The sequence below is a fragment of the Panulirus ornatus genome, chromosome 46 (assembly GCF_036320965.1).
Source record: "Panulirus ornatus isolate Po-2019 chromosome 46, ASM3632096v1, whole genome shotgun sequence".
In the NCBI taxonomy this organism is placed as follows: Eukaryota; Metazoa; Arthropoda; class Malacostraca; order Decapoda; family Palinuridae; genus Panulirus; species Panulirus ornatus.
The window spans coordinates 28,575,094-28,600,244 of record NC_092269.1 but is presented as its reverse complement, the minus strand read 5'-3'; the positions used below and the strand labels follow the sequence as shown (position 1 = coordinate 28,600,244).

General features: G+C 45.4%; 1 protein-coding gene across 1 annotated transcript in view; it reads left to right on the top strand.

The window, feature by feature from the left end:
• Positions 1-25,151, top strand: part of LOC139763343 (salivary peroxidase/catechol oxidase-like) — a 60,487-nt gene that overhangs the window by 16,257 nt on the left and 19,079 nt on the right. Inside the window, 7 exon segments of the mRNA XM_071689365.1 lie at positions 15,077-15,250; positions 15,698-15,816; positions 18,122-18,224; positions 20,102-20,299; positions 23,572-23,714; positions 24,181-24,297; positions 24,299-24,349. Coding sequence (XP_071545466.1) covers positions 15,077-15,250; positions 15,698-15,816; positions 18,122-18,224; positions 20,102-20,299; positions 23,572-23,714; positions 24,181-24,297; positions 24,299-24,349 — 905 coding nt within the window.

Below are 25,151 nucleotides of genomic sequence, written 5' to 3'. Positions count from 1 at the left end.
CTGCTGACCCTCCTCCAAGCCTGCTGGTCCTCCTCCACACCTGCTGGTCCTCCTCCACACATGCTGACCCTCCTCCACCCCTGCTGGTACTCCTCCACACCTGCTGGTCCTCCTCCACACCTGCTGGTCCTTCTCCACACCCGCTGACCCTCCTCCACACCTGCTGGTCTTCCTACACACCTGCTGACCATCCTCCACATCTGCTGGTCCTCCTCCACACCTGCTGGCCCTCCTCCACTCTTGCTGACCTCCTCCACACCTACCGATCCTCCTCCACACATGCTGGTCCTCCTCCACACCTGCTGACCCTCCTCCACACCTGCTGGTCCTCCTCCACACCTCCTCCACACCTGCTGACCATCCTCCACACCTGCTGTCCCTCCTCCACTCCTGCTGGTCCTCCTCCACACCTGCTGGTCCTCCTCCACACCTACTGGTCCTCCTCGACGCATGCTGGTCCTCCTCTACACCTGCTGGTACTCCTTCACACCTGTTGACCCTCCTCCACACCTGCTGATCCTCCTCCACACCTGCTGGTCCTCCTCCACACCTGCTGACCCTCCTCCACTCCTGCTGGTACTCCTCCACACCTCCTGGTCCTCCCCCACACCTGCTGGTCCTCCTCGACGCATGCTGGTCCTCCTCCACCCCTGCTGGTACTCCTCCGCACCTACTGGTCCTCCTACACACCTGCTGACCCTCCTCCACATCTGCTGGTCCTCCTCCACGCCTGCTGGTCCTCCTCCACACCTGCTGGTCCTCCTCCACACCTGATGGTCCTCCTCCACCCTTGCTGGTACTCCTTCACACCTGCTGACCCTTCTCCACACCTGCTGGTACTCCTCCACACCTCCTGGTCCTCCCCCACACCTGCTGGTCCTCCTCGACGCATGCTGGTCCTCCTCCACCCCTGCTGGTACTCCTCCACACCTACTGGTCCTCCTACACACCTGCTGACCCTCCTCCACACCTGCTGGTCCTCCTCCACGCCTGCTGGTCCTCCTCCACACCTGCTGGTCCTCCTCCACACCTGATGGTCCTCCTCCACCCTTGCTGGTACTCCTTCACACCTGCTGACCCTTCTCCACACCTGCTGGTTCTCCTCCACACCTGCTGGTACTCATTCACACCTGCCGACCCTCCTTCACACCTACTGATCCTCCTCCACACCTGTTGGCCCTCCTCCATACCTGCTGGTACTCCTTCACACCTGCTGACCCTCCTCCACCCCTGCTAGTCCTCCTCCACACCTGCTGGCCCTCCTCTACACTTGCTGGACCACCTCTACACCTAGTGATCCTCCTCCACACCTGTTGGACCTCCAACGTACTAGTTTTCACACGTGCCGGTCCTTACACCTGCTGGTCTCCAGCGTACCATTACGTTCTCAAACATGCTAGTCCTCACACCTGCTTGCCATCACACCTGCCGGCCATCACGTCTGCTGGTCCCCACATCTAGTGGTCGTCCTCCACACATGCATCTACAGGTTTTCGCACCTGGTCCTCATGCATGCTGCTCCTCACACGATCTCTTCACACATGCTCGTCCTCGACATATGTTGGTCTTCACACCTGCTGGTCCTCCATGTACTGGTCCTAACACCTGCTGGTCCTCCCATGTACTGGAGCTCACACCTGCTGTTCCTACGACGTACTGATCCTCACACCTGCTGGTGATCACACCTGCTGGTCCTCCCATGTACTGGTCCTCACACCTGCTGGTCCTCCCGCCTGCTGGTCCTCCGACGTACTGATCCTCACACCTGCTGGTGCTCACACCCGCTGGTCCTCCCATGTATTGGTGCTCCCACCTGCTGGTCCTCCCGCCTGCTGGTCCTCACAGGAGTTTGTGAGGACGACCCAACCCAGGGAGAATTCTGGGGGGTAAAAAATTTCCTCCATATTCGATAACAAGATGTATTTACCAACTCGAAATTTATTCAGTGAAAAGTCTGGTGTAAATACTTCATCACCTTTGTGAATCAGAACGTATGACAATTTATTAAATATGGTGCTTTTGTGACTGGAACAAATCTTGAAGAAAACATTTGTGGCTAGATTTGTTAATGGAAAATACGTGTAGATGAATGTCTACGAGAGAATGAATGGTATTGGAATGTGTGAACTGGATACAAAATATAGAAGTGCTAACAGAGAAAAATGAAGGAATGCAAATTAGACACAGACCACTGGTTCATCTCCTGGATGTTTTTGATGTCAGAGAGGAAGGTCTCTCGAGACTATATATATATATATATATATATATATATATATATATATATATATATATATATATATATATATATATATATACACATATATATATATATATAAATATATATATATATATATATATATATATATATATATATATATATATATATATATATATATATATATATACATATATATATATATATATATATATATATATATATATATATATATATATATATATATATTCTTTTTTTTTTTTTTTTTTTTTTTTTTTGCTTTGTCGCTGTCTCCCGCGATTGCGAGGTAGCGCAAGGAAACAGACGAAAGAAATGGCCCAACCCACCCCCATACACATGCCTTGATTCAATCCACTGACAGCACGTCAACCCCGGTATACCACATCGCTCCAATTCACTCTATTCTTTGCCCTCCTTTCACCCTCCTGCATGTTCAGGCCCCGATCACACAAAATCTTTCTCACTCCATCTTTCCACCTCCAATTTGGTCTCCCTCTTCTCCTCGTTCCCTCCACCTCCGACACATATATCCTCTTGGTCAATCTTTCCTCACTCATTCTCTCCATGTGACCAAACCACTTCAAAACACCCTCCTCTGCTCTCTCAACCAAGCTCTTCCTATTTCCACACATCTCTCTTACCCTTACGTTACCCACTCGATCAAACCACCTCACACCACACATTGTCCCCAAACACCCCACCTCCAGCACATCCATCCTCCTGCGCACAACTCTATCCACAGTCCACGCCTCGCAACCACACAACATTGTTGGAACCACTACTCCCTCAAACATACCCATTTTTGCTTTCCGAGATAATGTTCTCGACTTCCACACATTCTTCAAGGCTCCCAGAATTTTCGCCCCCTCCCCCACCCTATGATCCACTTCCGCTTCCATGGTTCCATCCGCTGCCAGATCCACTCCCAGACATCTAAAACACTTCACTTCCCCCAGCCTTTCTCCACTCAAACTCACCTCCCAACTGAATTGACCCTCAACCCCACTGCACCCAACAACCTTGCTCCCATTCACACCTACTCCCAACTTTCCTCCTTCACACACCCCACCAAACTCAGTCACCAGCTTCTGCAGCCTCTCACATGAATCAGCCACCAGCGCTGCATCATCAGCGAACAACAACTGACTCACCCCCCAAGCTCTCTCATCCCCAACAGACCTCACACTTGCCCCTCTTTCCAAAACTCCTGCATTCACCTCCCTAACAACCCCATCCATAAACAAATTAAACAACCATGGAGACATCACACACCCCTGCCGCAAACCTACATTCATTGAGAACCAATCACTTTCCTCTCTTCCTACACGTACACATGCCTCACATCCTCGACAAAAACCCTTCACTGCTTCTAACAACTTGCCTCCCACACCATATATTCTTAATACCTTCCACAGAGCATCTCCATCAACTCTATCATATGCCTTCTCCAGATCCATAAATGCTACATACAAATCCATTCGCCTTTCTAAGCATTTCCCACACACACTCCCCAAAGCAAACACCTGATCCACACACCCTCCCTGGGGATAGGAGAGAAAGAAAACTTCACTCGTATTCCCTGCGTGTCGCAGAAAGCGACTAAAAGGGGAGGGAGCGGGTGGCTGGAAATTCTCCCCTTTCTTTCTTTTTTTTCATTTTCCAAAAGAAGGAACAGGGAAGGGGGACAGGTGAGGATATTCCCTCAAAGGCTCAGTCCTCTGTTCTTAACACTACCTCGCTAACGTGGGAAATGGTGAATAGTATGAAAGAAAAGAAAGATATATATATATATATATATATATATATATATATATATATATATATATATATATATATATATATATATATATATATTTTGCTTTGTCGCTGTCTCCCGCGTTAGCGAGGTAGCGCAAGGAAACAGACGAAAGGATGGCCCAACCCACCCACAAACACATGTATATACATACACGTCCACGCACGCAGATATACAAACCTATACATCTCAACGTATACATATATATACACACTGACATATACATATATACACATGTGCATAATTCATACTGTCTGCCTTTATTCATTCCCATCGCCACCCCGCCACACATGAAATAACAAACCCCCTCCCCCCTCATGTGCGCGACGTAGCGCTAGGAAAAGACACCAAAGGCCAATTCGTTCACACTCAGTCTCTAGCTGTCATGTAATAATGCACCGAAACCACATCTCCCTTTCCACATCCAGGCCCCATACAACTTTCCATGGTTTACCCCAGACGCTTCACATGCCCTGGTTCAATCCACTGACAACACGTCGCCCCCGGTATACCACATCGTTCCAATTCACTCTATTCCTTGCACGCCTTTCACCCTCCTGCATGTTCAGGACTCGATCACTCAAAATCTTTTTCACTCCATCTTTCCATCTCCAATTTGGTCTCCCACTTCTCCTCGTTCCCTCCACCTCTGACACATATATCCTCTTGGTCAATCTTTCCTCACTCATTCTCACCATGTGACCAAACCATTTCAAAACACCCTCTTCTGCTCTCTCAACCACACTCGTTTTATTACCACGCATCAAACCACCCCACACCACAAATTGTCCTCAAGCATCTCATTTCCAGCACATCCACCCTCCTCCAGACAACTCTATCTATAGCCCACGCCTCGCAACCATATAACATTGTTGGAACCACTATTCCTTCAAACATACCCATTTTTGCTTTCCGAGATAATGTTCTCGACTTCCACACATTCTTCACCGCTCCCAGAACTTTCGCCCCCTCCCCCACCCTATGATTCACTTCCGCTTCCATGGTTCCATCCGCTGCCAGATCCACTCCCAGATATTCAAAACACTTCACTTCCTCCAGTTTTTCTCCATTAAAACTTACCTCCCAGTTGACTTTACCCTCAACCCTACTGTACCTAATAACCTTACTCATATTCACATTTACTCTCAGCTTTCTTCTTTCGGACACTTTACCAAACTCAGTCACCAGCTTCTGCAGTTTCTCACATGAATCAGCCACCAGCGCTGTATCATCCGCGAACAACAACTGACTCACTTCCCAAGCTCTTTAATCCACAGACTGCATACTTGCCCCTCTTTCCAAAACTCTTGCATTCACCTCCCTAACAACCCCATCCAAAAGCAAATTAAACAACTATGGAGACATCACACACCCCTGCCGCAAACCAACATTCACTGAGAACCAATCACTTTCCTCTCTTCCTACACGTACACATACCTTACATCCTCGATAAAAACTTTTCACTGCTTCTAACCACTTGCCCCCCACACCATATATTCTTAATACCTTCCACAGAGCATCTCTATCAACTCTATCATATGCCTTCTCCAGATCCATAAATGCTACATACAAATCCATTTGCTTTTCTAAGTATTTCTCACATACATTCTTCAAAGTAAACACCTGATCCACACATCCTCTACCACTTCTGAAACCACACTGCTCTTCCCCAATCTGATGCTCTGTACATGCCTTCACCCTCTTAATCAATACCCTCCCATGGAATTTCCCAGGAATACTCAACAAACGTATACCTCTGTAATTTGAACACTTACTTTTATCCTCTTTGCCTTTGTACAATGGCATTATGCAAGCATTCCGCCAATTCTCAGGCACCTCACCATGAGTCATACATACAATGAATAACCTTGCCAACCAGTCAATAATACAGTCACCCCTTTTTCGATAAATTCCACTGCAATACCATCCAAACCCGCTGCCTTGCCGGCTTTCATCTTCCGCAAAGCTTTTACTACATCTTCTCTGTTTACCAAATCATTCTCCCTAACCCTCTCGCTTTCCACACCACCTCGACCAAAACACCCTATATCTGTCACTGTATCATCAAACGCATTCAACAAACCTTCAAAATACTCACTCCATCTCCTTCTCACATCACCACTACTTGTTATCACCTCCCCATTAGCCCCCTTCACTGAAGTTCCCATTTGTTCCTTTGTCTTATGCACTTTATCTACCTCCTTCCAAAACTTATTTTTATTCTCCCTAAAATCTAATGTTACTCTCTCACCCCAACTCTCATTTGCCCTCTTTTTCACCTCTTGCACCTTTCTCTTAACCTCCTGCCTCTTTCTTTTATACATCTCCCACTCATTTGCATTATTTCCATGCAAAAATCGTCCAAATGCATCTCTCTTCTCTTTCACTAATACTCTTATTTCTTCATCCCACCACTCACTACCCTTTCTAATCTGCCCACCTCCCACGCTTCTCATGCCACAAGCATATTTTGCGCAAGCCATCACTGCTTCTCTAAATACATCCCATTTCTCCCCCACTCCCCTTAGGTCCTTTGTTCTCACCTTTTTCCATTCTCTACTCAGTCTCTCATGGTACTTCCTCACACAAGTCTCCTTCCCAAGCTCACTTACTCTCACCACTCTTTTCACCCCAACATTCTCTCTTCTTTTCTGAAAACCTCTACAAATCTTCACCTTCGTCTCCACAAGATAATGATCAGACATCCCTCCAGTTGCACCTCTCAGCATATTAACATCCAAAAGTCTCTCTTTCGCGCGCTAATCGATTAACACGTAATCCAATAACGCTCTCTGGCCATCTCTCCTACTTACATACGTCTACTTATGTATATCTCTCTTTTTAAACCAGGTATATAAATATACATATATATATATATATATATATATATATATATATATATATATATATATATATATATATATATATATATATATATTATCCCTGGGATAGGGGAGAAAGAATCCTTCCCACGTATTCCCTGCATGTCGTAGAAGGCGACTAAAAGAGAAGGGAGCGGGGGGGCTGGAAATCCTCCCCTCTCATTTTTTCTTTAATTTTCCAAAAGAAGGAACAGAGAAGGGGGCCAGGTGAGGATACTCCCTCAAAGGCCCAGTCCTCTGTTCTTAACGCTGCCTCGCTAATGCGGGAAATGGCGAATAGTATGAAAGAAAGAAAGAAACATGTTTTGGACAATCACATGTTTACCAAATGGCTTCCTAGCTTCGTCTCTTTGATGTATATCAACTGACTGTTATATTCCTCTCTTGTGTCTCCCCTGATTATGTGATTATTACACGAAAGTGCACTTGGGAACTTTTCATGTTTCATTTTCTCCGTGGACTCATAGGAATATCTTGATTACGAGCAAAATTGTGATCCTTTCCACTATGTATATATATATATATATCCCTGGGGATAGGGGAGAAAGAATACTTCCCACGTATTCCCTGCGTGTCGTAGAAGGCGACTAAAAGGGGAGGGAGCGGGGGGCTGGAAATCCTCCCCTCTCACCTTTTTTTTTAATTTTCCAAAAGAGGGAACAGAGAAGGGGCCCAGGTGAGGATATTCCCTCAAGGGCCCAGTCCTCTGTTCTCAACGCTACCTCGCTAATGCGGGAAATGGCGAATAGTATGAAAGAAAGAAATATATATATATATATATATATATATATATATATATATATATATATATATATATATATATATATATATATATATTTCCAGCCCCCCGCTCCCTCCCCTTTTAGTCGCCTTCTACGACACGCAGGGAATACGTGGGAAGTATTCTTTCTCCCCTATCCCCTATCCCCACTTTTTTTTTTTTTTTTTTTTTTTTTTTTTTTTTCCAAAAGAGGGAACAGAGAGGGGGCCCAGGTGAGGATATTCCCTCAAGGGCCCAGTCCTCTGTTCTCAACGCTACCTCGCTAATGCGGGAAATGGCGAATAGTATGAAAGAAAGAAAGAAATATATATATATATATATATATTTTTTTTTTTTTTTTTTTTTTTGCTTTGTCGCTGTCTCCCGCGTTTGCGAGGTAGCGCAAGGAAACAGACGAAAGGAATGGCCCAACCCACCCCCATACACATGTATATACATACGTCCACACACGCAAATATACATACCTACACAGCTTTCCATGGATTACCCCAGACGCTTCACATGCCTTGATTCAATCCACTGACCGCACGTCAACCCCGGTATACCACATCGCTCCAATTCACTCTATTCCTTGCCCTCCTTTCACCCTCCTGCATGTTCAGGCCCCGATCACACAAAATCTTTTTCACTCCATCTTTCCACCTCCAATTTGGTCTCCCTCTTCTCCTCGTTCCCTCCACCTCCGACACGTATATCCTCTTGGTCAATCTTTCCTCACTCATTCTCTCCATGTGACCAAACCATTTCAAAACACCCTCTTCTGCTCTCTCAACCACGCTCTTTTTATTTCCACACATCTCTCTTACCTCAAGCTCAAGGGTAAAGGGGAAGAATGGTTTGGGAATGTCTGGGGAGTAAAGTCAGGGGTTAGTGAGAGGACAAGAGCAAGGGAAGGAGTAGCAATACTCCTGAAACAGGAGTTGTGGGAGTATGTGATAGAGTGTAAGAAAGTAAATTCTCGATTAATATGGGTAAAACTGAAAGTTGATGGAGAGAGGTGGGTGATTATTGGTGCATATGCACCTGGGCATGAGAAGAAAGATCAAGAGAGGCAAGTGTTTTGGGAGCAGCTGAATGAGTGTGTTAGTGGTTTTGATGCACGAGACCGGGTTATAGTGATGGGTGATTTGAATGCGAAGGTGAGTAATGTGGCAGTTGAGGGAATAATTGGTATACATGGGGTGTTCAGTGTTGTAAATGGAAATGGTGAAGAGCTTGTAGATTTATGTGCTGAAAAAGGACTGATGATTAGGAATACCTGGTTTAAAAAGCGAGATATACATAAGTATACTTATGTAAGTAGGAGAGATGGCCAGAGAGCGTTATTGGATTACGTGTTAATTGACAGGCGTGCGAAAGAGAGACTTTTGGATGTTAATGTGCTGAGAGGTGCAACTGGAGGGATGTCTGATCATTATCTTGTGGAGGCTAAGGTGAAGGTTTGTATGGGTTTTCAGAAAAGAAGAGTGAATGTTGGGGTGAAGAGGGTGGTGAGAGTAAGTGAGCTTGAGAAGGAGACCTGTGTGAGGAAGTACCAGGAGAGACTGAGTACAGAATGGAAAAAGGTGAGAACAATGGAAGTAAGGGGAGTGGGGGAGGAATGGGATGTATTTAGGGAATCAGTGATGGATTGCGCAAAAGATGCTTGTGGGATGAGAAGAGTGGGAGGTGGGTTGATTAGAAAGGGTAGTGAGTGGTGGGATGAAGAAGTAAGAGTATTAGTGAAAGAGAAGAGAGAGGCATTTGGACGATTTTTGCAGGGAAAAAATGCAATTGAGTGGGAGATGTATAAAAGAAAGAGACAGGAGGTCAAGAGAAAGGTACAAGAGGTGAAAAAAAGGGCAAATGAGAGTTGGGGTGAGAGAGTATCATTAAATTTTAGGGAGAATAAAAAGATGTTCTGGAAGGAGGTAAATAAAGTGCGTAAGACAAGGGAGCAAATGGGAACTTCAGTGAAGGGCGCAAATGGGGAGGTGATAACAAGTAGTGGTGATGTGAGAAGGAGATGGAGTGAGTATTTTGAAGGTTTGTTGAATGTGTTTGATGATAGAGTGGCAGATATAGGGTGTTTTGGTCGAGGTGGTGTGCAAAGTGAGAGGGTTAGGGAAAATGATTTGGTAAACAGAGAAGAGGTAGTGAAAGCTTTGCGGAAGATGAAAGCCGGAAAGGCAGCAGGTTTGGATGGTATTGCAGTGGAATTTATTAAAAAAGGGGGTGACTGTATTGTTGACTGGTTGGTAAGGTTATTTAATGTATGTATGACTCATGGTGAGGTGCCTGAGGATTGGCGGAATGCGTGCATAGTGCCATTGTACAAAGGTAAAGGGGATAAGAGTGAGTGCTCAAATTACAGAGGTATAAGTTTGTTGAGTATTCCTGGTAAATTATATGGGAGGGTATTGATTGAGAGGGTGAACGCATGTACAGAGCATCAGATTGGGGAAGAGCAGTGTGGTTTCAGAAGTGGTAGAGGATGTGTGGATCAGGTGTTTGCTTTGAAGAATGTATGTGAGAAATACTTAGAAAAGCAAATGGATTTGTATGTAGCATTTATGGATCTGGAGAAGGCATATGATAGAGTTGATAGAGATGCTCTGTGGAAGGTATTAAGAATATATGGTGTGGGAGGAAAGTTGTTAGAAGCAGTGAAAAGTTTTTATCGAGGATGTAAGGCATGTGTACGTGTAGGAAGAGAGGAAAGTGATTGGTTCTCAGAGAATGTAGGTTTGCGGCAGGGGTGTGTGATGTCTCCATGGTTGTTTAATTTGTTTATGGATGGGGTTGTTAGGGAGGTAAATGCAAGAGTTTTGGAAAGAGGGGCAAGTATGAAGTCTGTTGGGGATGAGAGAGCTTGGGAAGTGAGTCAGTTGTTGTTCGCTGATGATACAGCGCTGGTGGCTGATTCATGTGAGAAACTGCAGAAGCTGGTGACTGAGTGTGGTAAAGTATGTGGAAGAAGAAAGTTAAGAGTAAATGTGAATAAGAGCAAGGTTATTAGGTACAGTAGGGTTGAGGGTCAAGTCAATTGGGAGGTGAGTTTGAATGGAGAAAAACTGGAGGAAGTGAAGTGTTTTAGATATCTGGGAGTGGATCTGGCAGCGGATGGAACCATGGAAGCGGAAGTGGATCATAGGGTGGGGGAGGGGGCGAAAATTCTGGGGGCCTTGAAGAATGTGTGGAAGTCGAGAACATTATCTCGGAAAGCAAAAATGGGTATGTTTGAAGGAATAGTAGTTCCAACAATGTTGTATGGTTGCGAGGCGTGGGCTATGGATAGGGTTGTGCGCAGGAGGATGGATGTGCTGGAAATGAGATGTTTGAGGACAATGTGTGGTGTGAGGTGGTTTGATCGAGTGAGTAACGTAAGGGTAAGAGAGATGTGTGGAAATAAAAAGAGCGTGGTTGAGAGAGCAGAAGAGGGTGTTTTGAAGTGGTTTGGGCACATGGAGAGGATGAGTGAGGAAAGATTGACCAAGAGGATATATGTGTCGGAGGTGGAGGGAGCAAGGAGAAGAGGGAGACCAAATTGGAGGTGGAAAGATGGAGTGAAAAAGATTTTGTGTGATCGGGGCCTGAACATGCAGGAGGGTGAAAGGAGGGCAAGGAATAGAGTGAATTGGAGCGATGTGGTATACCGGGGTTGACGTGCTGTCAGTGGATTGAATCAAGGCATGTGAAGCGTCTGGGGTAAACCATGGAAAGCTGTGTAGGTATGTATATTTGCGTGTGTGGACGTATGTATATACATGTGTATGGGGGTGGGTTGGGCCATTTCTTTCGTCTGTTTCCTTGCGCTACCTCGCAAACGCGGGAGACAGCGACAAAGTATAAAAAAAAAAAATAAAATCTCTCTTACCCTTACGTTACTTACTCGATCAAACCACCTCACACCACACATTGTCCTCAAACATCTCATTTCCAGCACATCCATCCTCCTGCGCACAACTCTATCCATTGTCCACGCCTCGCAACCATACAACATTGTTGGAACCACTATTCCTTCAAACATACCCATTTTTGCTTTCCGAGATAATGTTCTCGACTTCCACACATTCTTCAAGGCTCCCAGAATTTTCGCCCCCTCCCCCACCCTATGATCCACTTCCGCTTCCATGGTTCCATCCGCTGCCAGATCCACTCCCAGATATCTAAAACATTTCACTTCCTCCAGTTTTTCTCCATTCAAACTCACCTCCCAATTGACTTGACCCTCAACCCTACTGTACCTAATAACCTTGCTCTTATATATATATATATATATATATATATATATATATATATATATATATATATATATATATATATATATATATAATATGTATAAAAGAAAGAGACAGGAGGTCAAGAGAAAGGTGCAAGAGGTGAAAAAGAGGGCAAATGAGAGTTGGGGTGAGAGAGTATCATTAAATTTTAGGGAGAATAAAAAGATGTTCTGGAAGGAGGTAAATAAAGTGCGTAGGACAAGGGAGCAAATGGGAACTTCAGTGAAGGGGGCTAATGGGGAGGTGATAACAAGTAGTGGTGATGTGAGAAGGAGATGGAGTGAGTATTTTGAAGGTTTGTTGAATGTGTTTGATGATAGAGTGGCAGATATAGGGTGTTTTGGTCGAGGTGGTGTGCAAAGTGAGAGGGTTAGGGAAAATGATTTGGTAAACAGAGAAGAGGTAGTAAAAGCTTTGCGGAAGATGAAAGCCGGCAAGGCAGCAGGTTTGGATGGTATTGCAGTGGAATTTATTATGAAAGAGGGAGACGGTATTATTGACTGGTTGGTAAGGTTATTTAATGTATGTATGACTCATGGTGAGGTGCCTGAGGATTGGCGGAATGCGTGCATAGTGCCTTTGTACAAAGGCAAAGGGGATAAGAGTGAGTGCTCAAATTACAGAGGTATACGTTTGTTGAGTATTCCTGGGAAATTATATGGGAGGGTATTGATTGAGAGGGTGAAGGCATGTACAGAGCATCAGATAGGGGAAGAGCAGTGTGGTTTCAGAAGTGGTAGAGGATGTGTGGATCAGGTGTTTGCTTTGAAGAATGTATGTGAGAAATACTTAGAAAAGCAAATGGATTTGTATGTAGCATTTATGGATCTGGAGAAGGCATATGACAGAGTTGATAGAGATGCTCTGTGGAAGGTATTAAGAATATATGGTGTGGGAGGCAAGTTGTTAGAAGCAGTGAAAAGTTTTTATCGAGGATGTAAGGCATGTGTACGTGTAGGAAGAGAGGAAAGTGATTGGTTCTCAGTGAATGTAGGTTTGCGGCACGGGTGTGTGATGTCTCCATGGTTGTTTAATTTGTTTATGGATGGGGTTGTTAGGGAGGTGAATGCAAGAGTTTTGGAAAGAGGGGCAAGGATGAAGTCTGTTGGGGATGAGAGAGCTTGGGAAGTGAGTCAGTTGTTGTTCGCTGATGATACAGCGCTGGTGGCTGATTCATGTGAGAAACTGCAGAAGCTGGTGACTGAGTTTGGTAAAGTGTGTGAAAGAAGAAAGTTAAGAGTAAATGTGAATAAGAGCAAGGTAATTAGGTACAGTAGGGTTGAGGGTCAAGTCAATTGGGAGGTAAGTTTGAATGGAGAAAAACTGGAGGAAGTGAAGTGTTTTAGATATCTGGGAGTGGATCTGGCAGCGGATGGAACCATGGAAGCGGAAGTGGATCATAGGGTGGGGGAGGGGGCGCAAATCCTGGGAGCCTTGAAGAATGTGTGGAAGTCGAGAACATTATCTCGGAAAGCAAAAATGGGTATGTTTGAAGGAATAGTAGTTCCAACAATGTTGTATGGTTGCGAGGCGTGGGCTATGGATAGAGTTGTGCGCAGGAGGATGGATGTGCTGGAAATGAGATGTTTGAGGACAATGTGTGGTGTGAGGTGGTTTGATCGAGTGAGTAACGTAAGGGTAAGAGAGATGTGTGGAAATAAAAAGAGCGTGGTTGAGAGAGCAGAAGAGGGTGTTTTGAAGTGGTTTGGGCACATGGAGAGGATGAGTGAGGAAAGATTGACCAAGAGGATATATGTGTCGGAGGTGGAGGGAACGAGGAGAAGTGGGAGACCAAATTGGAGGTGGAAAGATGGAGTGAAAAAGATTTTGTGTGATCGGGGCCTGAACATGCAGGAGGGTGAAAGGAGGGCGAGGAATAGAGTGAATTGGATCGATGTGGTATACCGGGGTTGACGTGCTGTCAGTGGATTGAATCAGGGTATGTGAAGCGTCTGGGGTAAACCATGGAAAGCTGTGTAGGTATGTATATTTGCGTGTGTGGACGTATGTATATACATGTGTATGGGGGTGGGTTGAGCCATTTTTTTCGTCTCTTTCCTTGCGCTACCTCGCAAACGCGGGAGACAGCGACAAAGAAAAAAAAAATATATATATATACATATATATTCCTGGGGATAGGGGAGAGAGAATACTTCCCACATAATCCCTGCGTGTCGTAGAAGGCGACTGAAAGGGGAGGGAGCGGGGGGCTGGAAATCCTCTTTTCCCATTTTCAAATTTCCAAAAGAATGAACAGAGAAGGGGTCAAGTGAGGATGTTCTCTTTAAGGCTCAGTCCTCTGTTCTTAACGCTAACTTGCAAACGGTGGAAATGGCTATATATATATATATATATATATATATATATATATATATATATATATATATATATATATATATATATATATATACATATAAAGTGCATATGAACGCGCACCTTCATAGAACATACAAACCTCCACCAGCCAGGATCGAACCCGGGACCCCTGTGCAAGTATATATATATATACTGAGTCTGTGGAGGATAGCATCCGAAGACACAAGATCCCCAAGTCGTTTTTCTGTCTCCCGTCTCCTGAAAGCCATTAAAATGGACGAGACAGAGGGAAGACGACCGGAACACATGACGAATGATAAACACCTTCTCAGTTCCTTACTGCAGTGTGTACAGGATTTGTGAGAAGAGACAGATCATTACAGATCCCTTACGAGTATCAAGTTCAAATTTACAGGATCGAGAACTGAAAAGGCAATAGTTTGGGCCTCGTTTGCAAAATGCTGATCCGTTCAATAGGTCAGGGTGTTGCTCTGAACTGGAAATGATAAGCCCACGTACCTAACAGGTCAGGTTATTGGATTCAAAGGGTACAAATTATCGTCTTTAAAAGGGCCAAGGTATTATACTCAAAGAGCACAAACCATCGTCTTTAAAAGGGCCAAGGTATTGTACTCAAAGGGCACAAACCATCGTCTTTAAAAGGGCCAAGGTATTGTACTCAAAGAGCATAATCCATCATTCTTAAAAGGTTGAAGGTACTGTACCCACACGACAGCCAACCTTCCGTCCTTACAGAGACAAGGTATCGCTCTATCCATCACGAGCCTGACCACCTCTTTGCAGGGTCAGGAGGACGGAGCATCCCCTGCTGCTCGGAGGAGATCCTACTCCAGCCGTCCCTCTACCATCCGGAGTGTAACCCCATCATGATCCCTAAGGATGACCCCTTCTACGCCGCCTTCAACCAGACATGTATGGAGTTTACCCGGTCGGCGCCCGCCCCGCGCTGCAACTTTGGTAAGCTCTCCTCCAACGGTCTATATCTACAAAGTATCTGTTCAAATGAACTTAGATATTAAGTAATTATGTAAGACCTCTGCTCATCTTTATACCTCATAGAGTTTATAAATCAGATAGGGGTCCTTGGGCAATCATAGGTAAGGAAGAAAATATACCTATTCATATAACTTTCTATATCATATAGGTCTATGTCGTCAGCTTAACATTTAGCTGTGCAGCAAGTCAACAGACTTCAATGTCCTTCCCTCTCCGTAATGTGTCGTAATCTCTGTTCCTCTGTTCCAGTCGACACCCGTTATCTCTCGTCCTCAATTGCAGAATCATTATAATTACTCTTCCTTCATTCTGCATTACCTAAATCTGTCATGAGTCGTCTGTGTCTCAAGCTCAAGGCACCGAAAGTGGCTCTTGAACCACGTTTGTGCGCATGTCTTGCACTTGCAGGTCCCCGTGAACAGCTGAATCAGCAGACGGCCTTCCTAGACGGTTCCATCATCTATGGAACGTCAGAGAAGCAGCTGGCGTCCCTCAGGAAACACCAAGATGGCCTCCTGCAATCCCAGGTATCTAGCACGACCTTTTATTAGCCAAGCCCTAATTTGTTCTTGATATATCCAAAGCTTCTTTTTTTTGACAGGGTGAGGCGTTGGGGTGTCATCTCTTAGCTCCCCTCTCTTGGCTTCCCTCCCTCGCTGTGCTCCCTCATACCGAGCTTCCTTTCGGGTCCATCTTCTGTCATGTCTTCTACAGTCTTTCTCTTTATCGACGATTTCCTCTCCTCTACAGATACCTTGATGCACTCATATGCTGAGAACTCAACACCGTGTTCCTCCACGTCCTTCAGTTCTGCTCCTTCTTCTATCACTCGATCTGTATCTCGTCTCGACACAACTTCCTCAGGAAACTCAGACAAGATATCTCACCAGGGTACACGAAATGTGGCTAAATCTAATGCCTTCAAGTCCCGGTTTCTGCCGTTCTCTCTAACGAAAGTTGCTCACAGCTTTCCTCTCTCTCCTTCAACGCTTCTACAATTCCACCACTTAACTCAGATGGACGTACCTGGTATTACTATAACATCCACTCGATAACCCTATACCAAACTGGGAGTCCTGTCTCCACGGAACTAATCTGTCCTTGTATTGAGTATTGTCCTCACATCTGGGGTGGCTCTAGCTCTCCATCCTTACTTGACTCCTCAATCTAACTTCAAAACTTAACCTCCTTGTCCTAAGCCACAATATTGGTTCACTCTCCCTCTTCTATAGGTATTACTTTGGTAATAGCTATGGCTAGACCACGAAATACTCGGCAAGCTGTTGCGTCACTTACTGTGTGACCGTTGGTAACTTAAGGGTGGGACGTTTTGATAACTGTGTCTTTTCCCTCACCTCGAAACTTTGGAACTCTCTACCTTCTCATGTCTTTCCCAATAACTCTGACCAGGCACTTGTTAAAGGAAAGGCTTTTCACTTCTTCCAAAATTCGTAAATACTTTCCTTTGGCTCTTCATTTCATCCATATTTCATTGAAGGTCCGGTCTTGATGTGGACTTAAGTCCAAAATTGGAGCCTCCAACGTCAAAAAACAAAGAGGAAGTTTTCAGCCAGGCATTACCTGTGGTTAATCTGGCAGTACAAGTATTCTACCCGGCATTACCAGTGATTAACTGGCACTAACTGTGATTAACCTAACACTACCTGTGTTTAAGTTGGAATCAACTGTGATTGACCTGGCATTACCTGCGATTAGCCTAGCACTGTCTGTGTTTAAATTGGAATTAACTGTGATTAACCTGGCATTGCCTGTGACTAACCTAGACCTACCGATGATAAAAGTGGCATTACCCAAGATTAACCTGGCCTTGCTTGTAGTCAACCTGGCGTTACTTATGATTAACCTGATCTTACCCATGAGTAGCCTAGCCTGATTGCTAATCACCGTGGCATACCTATGATTAACGTAGTATTAGCTTGATTGACCTGGCACTACCTGTGGATTAATCTAGTCGAAACTGTGATTAACCTGGCATACATAAGGTCCACCTGGCCTTGCTGTGATCAACCTGGCCTTGCCATGATTAACCTGACATTATCTGTGATTAACTTGATGTTACCTATGATTAACCCTGCCTTAACTGTGATTAACCTGGCACTTTCTACGATGAACTTAGTTTTACCTGTGATTAACTTGGCATATTTACCAGTGACTGACCTGGTATTACTGGTGATCAACTCGACATTACCTTTGATTAAGCTGACCTTACCCATGATCAAAGGCACAGCTTATATTAATCCACCAGGTTTCCCCGTCGTCTATATTGCCTATTACAGCTAGTCCTTCCCTCCCTGCTCTCCGATCTTCCCCTTGTCTCTTTCCTCAATTCGTTCCACAGATCATCCCCTCATAGTTAGTGTGCACCGTTCCTTGCTTGCTATACACCCCGCTAACTTCTGTAGATTAGTGCGGGGTATTGTGAGACAACGTTATAGCAAGAGTGGTCAACATGCCCGAGTGAAGTGTCATCTCAGGTGGAAGGAACAGATGTTTAACCCGAGTAGTTTCTCGGGTCTTGCGTTGACCACACTTGTAAAGGGTGGAAAGACGACAGGAGGAAGAGAATCCCAGAGTTTCACTGAGCTAGGAAAGGAGGAGGCGTCATAACGGTCAGGCCTCCCTCCAGTGGTTGGTCTTCACAGAGAATCTGTGTGTGGGGGAAGCAGCAGATAAACAGGGAAGCTCACGAGAGCATTTCCCTCGATGTTTCAGATGAGACGATCGTCTGCTGCATCATCCGTGTTTGATATCATCCTTCCTTATCTCATGTGTTCCCTTTATCTCATGGACTCGGTCTGTGTGTCGCTTCAGGTGACGCTGGACGGGCGGGAGCTCCTGCCGGCCTCCCAGGACCCTGACGACGGCTGCAACGTGGAGGATCAGACCCACTACGACCGCTTCTGTTTCACCTCAGGTATGGCAAACCCCTTCCACACCACTGGCCACTCGATACAGGTACAGTCATAACCTCCCCTGGATTACAGGGTGTATCACGTACATGTTTAGGATACAGGAACATATCAGAGGTGACCACTGGGGGAGGAGAGAGACTCATCCGCTTCAACAAAGGTCATTGAGGATCTCCTATGAAGGAACCTTTGCTGTTTTACCTCACAATACCAGACTGAAGGTCACTGGCATACACTGAATACAGGATAAAGGTCTGCTGAATACATCTTAAATACAGGAGTACAGTCATAGAGACACGGGCAAGATACAGGCCAGTGGCAGTAACACTGTAATTCCTTATCTCGTAATAGCAGTATATACACTGCTTCTTTACGTCAAAATAAGGGTGCATGGTACAATACCCTGTACCATAACGACTGTCCTAAAATCAATGGTGCACACATATATTTCAACAGAATATCGAACTTCTCTGAAAATAGGTATTCAACACAGCTTTTTTTCGGTGGGGGAAACGCGATGACAGGTTTGATTTACATAAATACAACTGTGGTTTCGGTGCATTATACATGACAGCTAGAGACTGAGTGTGAACGAATGTGGCCTTTGTTGTCTTTTCTTAGCGCTACCTCGCGCACAGGCGGGGGGAGGGGGTTTTCATTTCATGTGTGGCGGGGTGGCGACGGGAATGAATAAGGGCAGACAGTATGAATTATGTACATGTGTATATATGTATATGTCTGTGTGTATATATATGTATACGTTGAGATATATAGGTATGTATATGTGCGTGTGTGGACGTGTATGCATATACATGTCTATGTGGGTGGGTTGGGCCATTTCTTTCGTCTGTTTCGTTGCGCTACTTCGCTAACGCGGGAGACAGCGAAAAAGTATTATTATAATAATAATAATAACAATGATAATAATAATAATAATAATAATAATAATAATAATAATAATAATAATAATAATAATAAATACAACTGTACTGTACAAGGTCGGGGATCAAGGGTTGCAACGATGTACTCAAGCATGACAGACATAACGTTGCAGGTTACACAGTACAAGTAGAGTCTCCAGTAATATGAAGACAGTCTACACAGTACAAGTAGAGTCTCCAGTAATATGAAGACAGTCTACACAGTACAAGTAGAGTCTCCAGTAATATGAAGACAGTCTACACAGTACAAGTAGAGTCTCCAGTAATATGAAGACAGTCTACACAGTACAAGTAGAGTCTCCAGTAATATAAAGACAGTCTACTGGGGGAAATCTTATTCTGTAGGAATATGTACATACGCTGCACAGATACAGTCTTTAGAGATGATGTTATAGGTGAAAAGGATATAGTTAGAGTTACAGAAATGTGATCAAAGATTACAGAGACGAAGAACTGGGAAAGTGGGTGTGGGTACAGGCTGGAAATACTCAATACGCTACAGAGATACAGGCCAAGAGTGCATACAAATAGACTACAGAGATAGGGGCAGAAGCTACAACTGATCACAAATACACGAATACATTCATAAAGTTCAAGAATATATACAAATAACTCCATAAGTTACATTGGCTACAGGAATACAGGTTCAGACTACCACGAAAAGTACATTAACTGTAGAACTACAGATGCAAGTAGTGTTTCATGGCCTCTTGATTGTTAAAGTCACTCACGCCTGTAAGTGACTACAGTCATCTTTATGGGAAGTATTACATATTTCTGTGTAGGAGTTGTACATGTAGATATTCGCAATGAAATCACCTAAAGAGAAGAGTGAACAGCGTTGAATGAAAGACACTGCGATCACCAGATGGCAGCCAGAGCGCATGCCAACAACCTCTCCTCCTCCTCCTCCTTTCACTCTCACCCTCATCCTCCTGCAGGAGACTCGCGGGTCAACGAACAGATCCTCCTGACGGTGATGCATACGGTGTGGGCCCGCCAGCACAACCTCCTCGCTCTGGAACTCAAGGACCTCAATCCAGACTGGGACGACGAGAGGCTCTTCCAGGAGGCCAGAAAGATCCTCATCGCCCAGATCCAGCACATAACCTACAACGAATACGTCCCAAGCATCATTGGTGAGCGCCCCAGACGTGTCCCTCTGGCCTGTGTGTCTGGCACGTCTAACAATTGCCAGTCTTTCCAGAGCTAAAATCTGGGTCGGTATTACCCACGAGGACTATCCTGGATGGCAATCTGGCCTTCCAGGTTGATACTTTACATACTAGATCGGTAGTCTAGCTTCCTTGGTACTTTACATCCTAGATCGGTAGTCTAGTTTCCTTGGTAGTTTACATCCTAGATCGGTAGTCTAGCTTCCTTGATACTTTACATCCTAGATCGGTAGTCTAGCTTCCTTGGTAGTTTACATCCTAGATCGGTAGTCTAGCTTCCTTGGTAGTTTACATCCTAGATCGGTAGTCTAGCTTCCTTGATACTTTACATCCTAGATCGGTAGTCTAGCTTCCTTGGTAGATTACATCCTCGATCGGTAGTCTAGCTTCCTAGATTGACAGCTTATCATCCTACTCTGACTGTCTATATTCTTAGCTGATAATGTTCTAGATTGGTAATTGGTTGATATTACCCATCCTAGACTGGTGGTCTAGTTTCCTAGGTCGGCAGTGTCCGTCCTGAGTAGGTAGTCTAGCTTCCTAGGTCGGCAGTGTCTATCATGAGTAGGTAGTTTAGCTTCCTAGGTCGGCAGTGTCCGTCCTGAGTAGGTAGTCTAGCTTCCTAGGTCAGCAGTGTCCGTCCTGAGTAGGTTGTCTGGCTTTCCCGCGTTAGCGAGGAAGCTTCAGGAAACAAACGAAGAAAGACACATCCATTCACACACACACATATACAAATACGCATATACATGTATATATACATATACGTACATAAATATACATACATATACATATATACACATGTACATATTCATAATGCTCACTTTCATCCATTCCCAACACCACCCCATCCCACAGGAAACAGCCCATAAGCATGAAGGAAAAGAAAAAATAACAGATTTTTCTCCCTTTCCCCACTCCCGATCGACGCCCCGTGTCAGTGAGGTAGCACCAGGAAAGAGGCGAAGAAAGGCCACATCCACTCACATCCGTACATGAGTTGTCATGAGTAATGCATCGAAAGAACAGCTCCCTATCCACATCCAGGCCCCTCAGACCTTCACATTCCCTGGTTCAGTCCACTCTATTCCGTGTACGCCTCTCACCCTCCTGCATGTTCAGGCACCAGACACTCAAAATCTTTTTCACTCCATTCTTCCAACCTCCAATTTGGTCTCCCGCTTCTCCTCGTTCCCTCCACCTCTGACACATATATCCTCTTAGTCAACCTTTCCTCACTCATTCTCTCCATATGTCCAAACCATTTCAACATACCCTCTTCTGCTCTCTCTCTCTCAATCACACACATCTATTACCACATATCTCTCTTACCCTTTCATTAATTACTCATTCAAACCACCTCACACTCCATATTGTCCTCAAACATTTCATTTCTAAGGCATCCACTCGCCTCCGTACAACCTTATCTAAAGCCCATGCCTCGCAACCATATAACACTGTTTGAACTACTATTCCTTCAAACATACCCATTTTTACTCTCCAAGATAACGTTCTCCCCTTCCACACATTCTTCATTGCTCCCAGAACCTTCGCCCCCTCCCCCAACCTGTGACTCACTCCCGCTTTCATGGTTCCATACGCTGATAAGTCCACCCCGAGATATCTAAAACACTTCACTTCCTCTAATTTTTCTCCATTCAAGCTTACATCCCAGCTAACTTTTCCCCCAACCCTGCTGAACCTAATAACCTTGTTCATCATCGGTAAACAACAACAAACTCACTTCCCAGGCCCACTCATCCCCAACAGACTGCATGCTCAGCCCTCTCTCACTCTTGTATTTAGCTCCCTCACTACCCCATCCATAAACAAATTAAACAACCATGGTGGCATGACAAACACCCCTGCCGCTAATCGACCTTCAATGGGAACCATTCACTCTCCTCTCTTCCTATTCGTACACGCGCCTTACACCTTTAATAAAAAAAAAAAATCCCTGTTGTCAGGAGATTGTCTCCAACACCATATATTCTTAAGACATTCCACAAAGTAACTCTATCAACATTACCATATGCCTATTCCAGATCTATAAATGCTACATACAAATCCGTATGTTTCTCTAAGAATTTCTCACATACATTCTTCAAAGCAAACACCTGATCCACACATCCTCTACCATTTCTGAAATCATACTGTTCTTCTCCAATCTAATGCTCTGCATGTGCCTTCACCCTCTCAATCAATACCCTCCAATACAACTTACCAGTTATACTCAACAAACCTATACCTCTGTGGTTTGAACTTTCACCTCTATCCCATTTGCCTTAATACATTGGCACAACCAAACAACAATACAGTTACCCCCCCCCCCTTTCTTGATAAACACAACTGCAATACCATACACTTCCGCTTTCACCACCTCCTCTCTTCACCAACCCAACTCTCCATGACCCTTTCATTTCGCATACCACCCCAACCAAAACACTCTCCATCTGCTAATCTAACATCAAACACATTTAACAATCTTTGAAAATACTCACTCCATCATTACCTGTTATTACTTCCCATTGTGCTCCCTTCCCACTGGTCATCTCTCCTACTCACAAACGTATGCTTGTGAATATCTCTTGTTAAACCAGATATTCCCATTCACCTGTCTTTTTCAGAGCACAATTCCACAAGCTCTTCACCACTTCCATTCATAACAGTGAATACCCCATGAAGAAGGTGAAACCATACTTCCGTAGTTGTTCCTATAATTTTCTATATTAATACTTTACAACACACGACATGTTATGCAGACACAATCCACCTCATCAGGTGAACACAATTCATAAAGTCTCAAATCCCAACACCAATAATGTTGCCCTACATGGCCAGGTCAGTGTCAACTCTAGCATGGCGGTAACAAGATGCAAAGCCTGTGTGTTGGTGTTGGGATTTGAAACGTTATGAGGTAGACTGTGTCTGTAAATCATGTTGCACATTGTGTATTGTTAGGTATCAATAAAGAAAACTTATCACAAATCCTACTGAAGTGCGATCTCACCTGCAAATCAATCTAAAAAAAAGATCAAATCTGTGCCATCTAGAATCGAACCCAGGCCACCAGTAATGGTAGGCGGACAGGTGCTGTCCACCTACCATTACTGGTGGCCTGGGTTCGATTCACAGGTTGGTATATCAATTTCGTCCATAACATACCTCCTCCACCCCCCCCTCTCTCTCTCTCTCTCTCTCTCTCTCTCTCACGCCATCTCTCATGCTCTGCCATGCAGGACCGAACTTCATGAAGCACCTAAAGCTCAGCCCGCAGGTGGAACGGGACGAGCCCTCCCATGACTACGATGAGATGATCCACCCCGGCATTGCTAACGAGTTCGCTGCCGCCGCCTACCGCTTCGGCCACAGCCAGATACAGGTTAGTGTGGGGGACGTGGAGTCCTGGTGTGGGACTGTCAACGGTACGTACTGGGTTACTGGGAGGGGATGGGTAATGGTGGGTGATAGTGAGGGGGATGGGTGGGTGGAGTAGGAACGGAGTAACTGGGATGGGGTGGGGGGAAGACGTGAGTTGAAGTGGTAAGAGGAACAAGTTCCTGTTGAAGAAAAGGAGTTACTGGAGTGGGTGTAGTGGTTACTCAGGCAGTGGAAGAATGTACATGGGTCATTTGACTTGCCTCTAACCACACCTTCTCCTGGTCAACAAGACTTGCCCACCTCCCATCTATCGCATGTTACATGCATTTCTTGCTCATGCCATCACTACTTCCCTAAATACATCCCATTCTTCACCCGCAACTCCTCCTGATCTCCAAGACTTGCCTCTAACCACACCTCCTCCTGCTCTCTAACCTCTAACCCCACACCTCACCTCCTCCTTACAGGGTCTGATACAGAAGATTGACGGTCCAGGGATGAACATTGAGTTCGCGCAGCTGAACACCTTTCTCTTCAACCCCTACTCCCTATACGACCCAGGCAACATGGCGAACCTGGTCCGGGGGCGAAGGGGCCCCCGCAACCCCTGCCTTTGGATACATCTTCTCCCCACAGGTGGGGCTGGGGGGCCCCAGGGGGTTTGGGGACCCATGGGTTGGAAAAACCCCGGGTTTTTCGGAGGAACGGGGTTTTTGAGGAAAAGGTGGTTGTGAGGAATTTTTGGGGGTGTTTCTGGGGCCCATGGTTGTGGGCCCCTTTGGGGTTGTGGGGAATGGGTTGTAACCCAGGGGGTTGGGGGCCCCGGTGGGGGGGTTGGTTTTGGGGAAAGGGGTTTGCTGGGAAAGGGGTGGTTTTTTAACCCGGGTGGTTTGAAAAAGGCCCAAAAAGGGGGGCCTAAAAACCCCCTTGGGCCTGGGGAAAACCGGTGGTTGCAAACCCAACGGGGGTTTCGGGCCCCAAAAGGGGGTTTCGGGACCACGGTTTTCTGAGGACCACGGGGTTTGTGGGGACCCATTTGTGGGCCCCAATGTGGGGGAACCAAGGGGGGCCTAGGACCCATGGTTTCTGGGGAAAAATTGGTTCAACCCGGGGTTCTGGGGAACAGGGGGTTGTAAATTTGGGGTTTCTAGGACCCAGGGGGTTTCTGGGGAAAACCACAGGGGTTGTGGGGCCCCCCGGTTTGTAAGGCCCCAAGGGGGCTGGGGGCCCCCAAAAAGGGGTTTCTGGGGGAAAAAACCCAGGGGTTTCGGGGCCCTTTCTGAGGACCCAGGGGGTTTCTGGGAAAACATTTGCAGGCCCAAAAAGGGGGGTTGTGGGGAACCCAAGGGTTTGCTAAGGAAAAAAATGGTTTGTGGGGCCCCAAAATTGGGTGGGGGAAGGGTTTTTGGGGGCCCCAAATGGGGTTCTAAGGCCCAAG